Consider the following 4,548-nt stretch of genomic DNA (forward strand, 5'->3'; position numbering starts at 1 on the left):
TCCTTTTATGTCGTGGCAAAATCGATAGGTTTACCTAATAAGTTCTTAGACGTACCTATCAACCAAGAATAGTTTCTAGACTATTAGCAAAAGGCTTTTGCTTACCTAAGATGTTTTAGGATTAAGTCGACAAACTGTGCTTAGTTCTTCAATGATTTTAGGATCTTGGAATCATTTTATTCACACCTGCCGGAACACATAACTTGAATAAAATGCTTAATGAACATTGAATTATGCATGTATGCTAGAATTTAAGTTTATTAAGAGAAACTGTGAATGGTTATTTATTTGTTTATTCTTTTCAATTGTAGTTTTAACTATGGCAAACAACAATTCATTCAACATTCACTACTACAAAAGTCGGAATAAGTGACACTGAATAGAGAACGCTTAAGTGTGTTAGACGTTTCTCGGGATAATATAGAGCGCCTATCTTTGATAACTGTTATGCAGGGAAAAGAATATAGAGCGCTTGCCTTACTTAACAGTTTCATATTTTTTACCATAATAAAAAAAAATTAAAAATAAATAAATAAATGCATATATACGATTCATAACATATACGTACTATCTAACCTTAAATAAAAAACAAAACTAATTAACTCTACAAAAATTGAATTCCCCCGCAAAGCCAAAACCCAAAACCCAAAACCCAAAAGCAAATTCAAATGAACTCTAATATAATTTGGGAGAGACGTAAAACTCAACTATTCGTAATATTGGGGATTTGGGGTTTCACACAAAACAAACCCCAAAATCCATCTCCCGCAAAACCAAAACCGCGCAGCACCACCCGGTCTCCTCCGCCGTACTGTAATACTACTGCCGCTCCTTTTCAACCTATGGTGTACGCCGATCGACTCTCTATCACTCCGAATTTCAAGGTTGGTATCCTTAATTTTGTTCTGCATATTTATCCTTCAACTAATAACCCTAGGGATTGTGAATATTGTTAATAATCAAATTGCAATGTCTAAGTATGGAATTCTGGTGTAAACTCTCTATACATGTATGGAGGAGACTTTCATTCAAGTTTTAGATCGAATAATTTATCTTGATTAATAATTAAACCGAACAATTCATGAATTTTTGCGGAATAAATCCGATGAACCAAGTCTCATTTAACTGATTTTTCTTAAGTTTATATGATTTAAGTCGAACTATAGTGAGAATGTGAGATTTGATGGTACTGAAATTTTATCCTTGTACCGTGCTACAATTATTTGCTTATATTGTCGAGTAATAGCAAAGATCTGCTTCTATTCCAGTTACTCTTTCTTGATATGTACACAGCGTGACTCTCTGCTCAAGTGCTCAGGTACAAAGGTGTGAGGACTCTAGACCTCTAAAAATTGAGTTGAGAGGAAAAAGAACAGTGTGATTCGGGTACTGTTTATTTCCTCAAAATATGTTTATAAGTTCATTTAGAATCATGCATACTGTTTGTGCTAAAGCTTTTGGACCTGGTAAAAGTTACAGATGCTCAATTTATCTAACTTGGGGTCAATTTGACAGTAATTGGCATATTAGGGAAATGTGTTTCTCATGGAGTCATAAGTGTCGTAGGAAAGTTAGACGCCTTGAATTTAATTTGAATGCATCCCATACTGATCCTATGGCCTTTGTAGCAGATAGAGGAAGGTTTAATGACAAGTTCAATGAAAAAAAAACCGAGAAAAATTATAGGCAGAATCAGCCACCTCCCTGCAATTCTGTTGTTGTTGTTGTTTGCTTGCTGCATCTTCTTTGTTAAATACTCTTCTCACCTATTAATATGGTAAAATTGAAATCTCTTTAGGTAATGGATATTTAGGAGTTTCACACGTCTGTTTCATTTAACTTTTACATGTAGCTTCCGAAGGTATTGGGAGCCAATTCACGCGATAGAGTAATACTGGATGCACCTTGCAGTTGAACAGGGGTAATAAGTCTAATTACTTATATATATATTGTTGGTGTCGGGGTTTAAAATTTTAATATTCATTTAGTGATTGTTCTTCTAGCACAAGTATGAACCCCCTAACATGTTCCCTACAAATTGAGAATATGGGTGCTAAATTACTAGTAGACCGAGGTCGATTTGAGAACATGTTGACTCAAAAAGGGTTAAAATATTTGCCTTAACCTTATTTTAATGAGCACCTGACATATAACCAACAGCCTGGCCTATTGCAACTGCTAGGTCGTGTGCTTCTCTAGCTAGGTTCAGTGCCTTGGCTGCTTTTATTAGAAACTAGTTATTAGCCCATGCAAATCTGTCAAGTCATTTGAGAATTAATCTTAATAAAAAGTAATTAGTACTTCCTCCGTTTCTATATAGTTGCAACATACACTTATAGATGTCATTGCATACAAAATAATTTACCATTTATAGCGTGTTGCAAGTATTGTGATGTTTCCGGTTTAGGGAAGTGTTGCAAGTAAAAAAGAAACGGAGGAAGTTTTAAAATATTTTAAAATGGTTTAAGCTTTAATTAATAACAAACACTACGTAGCTTGATATTAATATTTCACTCAGGTATTTTTCTTGCAAGTTGCAAGCATAGTTGAATACAACCATTTGGTGAAACAAATTTAGAGTAGTTTAGTTGGTTTGTCAACATTTAAAAAAAAAAGAACACTGAATGATATGCAATCATGATTTTGCAGGTGATATCTATGGACAAATCTATAAAATCCTCTAAAAGCTTTGAAGAGATACAGAAGTGTGCGCAACTTGCAACAGGTTCTAACCTTCTGAATCTTGTTTGAATTTCACTAGTACACAAAATACAATAGTTTGGTCCTACTGTCATGCTACATTTCTGAAGCTATTATTGTGTACTTCCATTGGTGATTGGGGATGGTCGGCATTGTAGATATGTAAACTTCATTTCCATTCTAAGATTATTCTTTATTTCCATGCTTGCAGCAACTTCTCCTAGCTGCTATTGATTTGGTGGATGCAAATTCAAAAACTGGAGGATATGATGTGTATTCGACATGTTCCATCATGGTTATGGAGGTTTGTCTAACATAGATAACTTATTTTTTCTGTCATCTACTATCACCTATTCCTTTCAAATTTAATATCCCGCAGAATGAAGCAGTTGTTGACTATGCCTTGAAGAAACGGAATGTGAAACTAGTCCCATGTAGACTAGAGTTTGGAAGGGCAGGGTAATCCTAATTTCTGAGTTCTTTGGGTTCATATTGGTTTAATCAGAGGATTTAAGATGTCTGATGAGAATTCCTTTTTTCTCAGATTTGTCAACTTTAGGAAATATCGATTTCATCCATCATTAAAAATGACGCGGCGATTCTATCCCCATGAGCACAATTTGGACGGTTTTTTGTTGCCAAGGTAAATCTTTACTGTCCGTCTCACTCACCACTAAAAAAGTGATAGCCTAGATGGAAGACATTCTTGTTATTTTGTGAATATCACCAACCAAATAACGATGAAGATGATGATAACGATGATCTAGTGTGACTTAAGCTAGCTCAAGGAGATGGTTACCTCAGTCCAGTCCTGCAGACGAACTGCCAAATCTGGTTTTTGTTGTTGCTGCAGAAGTTGCTGTTGCTGCAGAATCTGTTCTTGATGTAGAATTTGTTATTGCAGCAGAATCTGCTCTTGCTGCTACACCATCCCCAGTTGCTGCAGAAGCTGTCTGCAGAGGCTAGCTCTTTGATTTTTTTTAAAGTTTTTTAATAGTGATATTGGATTTTGTTTTTTTTCCCGTACCTTGTGTAAATCATCTATATTTTGTCAATGAATAATAGGAATTTTTTTATTGAATGAACAATATTATTTTGTTATTAAATGAAGGGATTTTTGGAAAGATCGTGTGGATATCATTTTTATTTTATCTTTTTAGATTTGGTTTACATACTAGAATCGTAATATCCTATTTCAGGGATGCGTGCTATTTTGAAATAATATTAAAAAAAAGGGGTAGAATATAGAACGGTTGTGTAAGGAAACAACTTTCTATCTTAATATTAAACATGAAGTATATAGTACGCCTATGTACGGAAGATGTTCTGTATCTCAATATTTAACAAGAAGAATAGAGGACGGTTATGTACGGAAGGTGCACTTTATTATAGAGTATAGGAGACGGTTATGTACGCTAACCGTTCTATATTCCTTCCTTATTTTCTGATTTTAGGAAGGGAATAGAGGACGCTTATCTCTTATCACCGTACTTTATAAATAGCTATATAAAACGCTTCTTTTACCCGTTTTATAAACTTTATAGCGCGCTGAGTTGGAGAACGCCTCTAAGGCGTCCTATAAAGTGTATTTCAACAGTACTCTATGCCCTTTTTTGTAGTAGTATATTCGATCAATTCTCGAAAAGGAGAAGTTGAACGGGAAAAACTTCCTTGACTGGCAAAGGAACTTGCAAATAGTTCTTATGCAGGAAGAAAAGGAGTATGTCCTAGAAGAGGCGATGCCTGAAGCCGCAGGCGACGGGGTCACTCAGGCAGCCCTCAATCGTTGGATTGATGCCAACAAGGATGTGAAATGTCTAATGCTCGCCACCATGAGTGCAGATCTGC

At 35.2% G+C, this 4,548-nt stretch overlaps 1 protein-coding gene across 6 annotated transcripts; it reads left to right on the top strand.

Moving 5' to 3' along the window:
* Positions 1–447: 447 nt before the first annotated feature.
* On the top strand, positions 448–3,824 carry LOC130469333 (26S rRNA (cytosine-C(5))-methyltransferase NOP2B-like). 6 transcript variants are annotated; one of them, XR_008929820.1, is made up of 7 exons: positions 450–884; positions 1,294–1,386; positions 1,853–1,921; positions 2,650–2,725; positions 2,912–3,004; positions 3,080–3,159; positions 3,245–3,586. XR_008929820.1 is itself a non-coding variant. In XM_056838503.1 (6 exons), the coding sequence occupies exons 3-6, from the start codon at positions 2,993–2,995 to the stop codon at positions 3,672–3,674; spliced, it is 261 nt and encodes an 86-aa protein (XP_056694481.1). In that variant the 5' UTR covers positions 448–884; positions 2,650–2,725; positions 2,912–2,992; the 3' UTR covers positions 3,675–3,824. The 6 variants fall into 6 exon arrangements, 1 of the variants encoding a protein (XP_056694481.1); XR_008929822.1 differs by having other exon boundaries at positions 452–884; positions 1,319–1,386; XM_056838503.1 differs by lacking the exons at positions 1,294–1,386; positions 1,853–1,921 and adding an exon at positions 3,605–3,824 and having other exon boundaries at positions 448–884; positions 3,245–3,343.
* Positions 3,825–4,548: the final 724 nt, after the last annotated feature.

The sequence above is a fragment of the Spinacia oleracea genome, chromosome 3, assembly GCF_020520425.1.
Source record: "Spinacia oleracea cultivar Varoflay chromosome 3, BTI_SOV_V1, whole genome shotgun sequence".
NCBI lineage: Eukaryota > Viridiplantae > Streptophyta > Magnoliopsida > Caryophyllales > Amaranthaceae > Spinacia > Spinacia oleracea.

Excerpts from the sequence above, each read along its gene's own strand:
- LOC130469333 (XM_056838503.1), top strand. Across the intron at positions 3,160-3,244 it reads CTAGAGTTTGGAAGGGCAGG|ATTTGTCAACTTTAGGAAAT; the intron begins GTAATCCTAATT and ends CTTTTTTCTCAG. Across the intron at positions 3,344-3,604 it reads GACGGTTTTTTGTTGCCAAG|CAGAATCTGCTCTTGCTGCT; the intron begins GTAAATCTTTAC and ends TTGTTATTGCAG.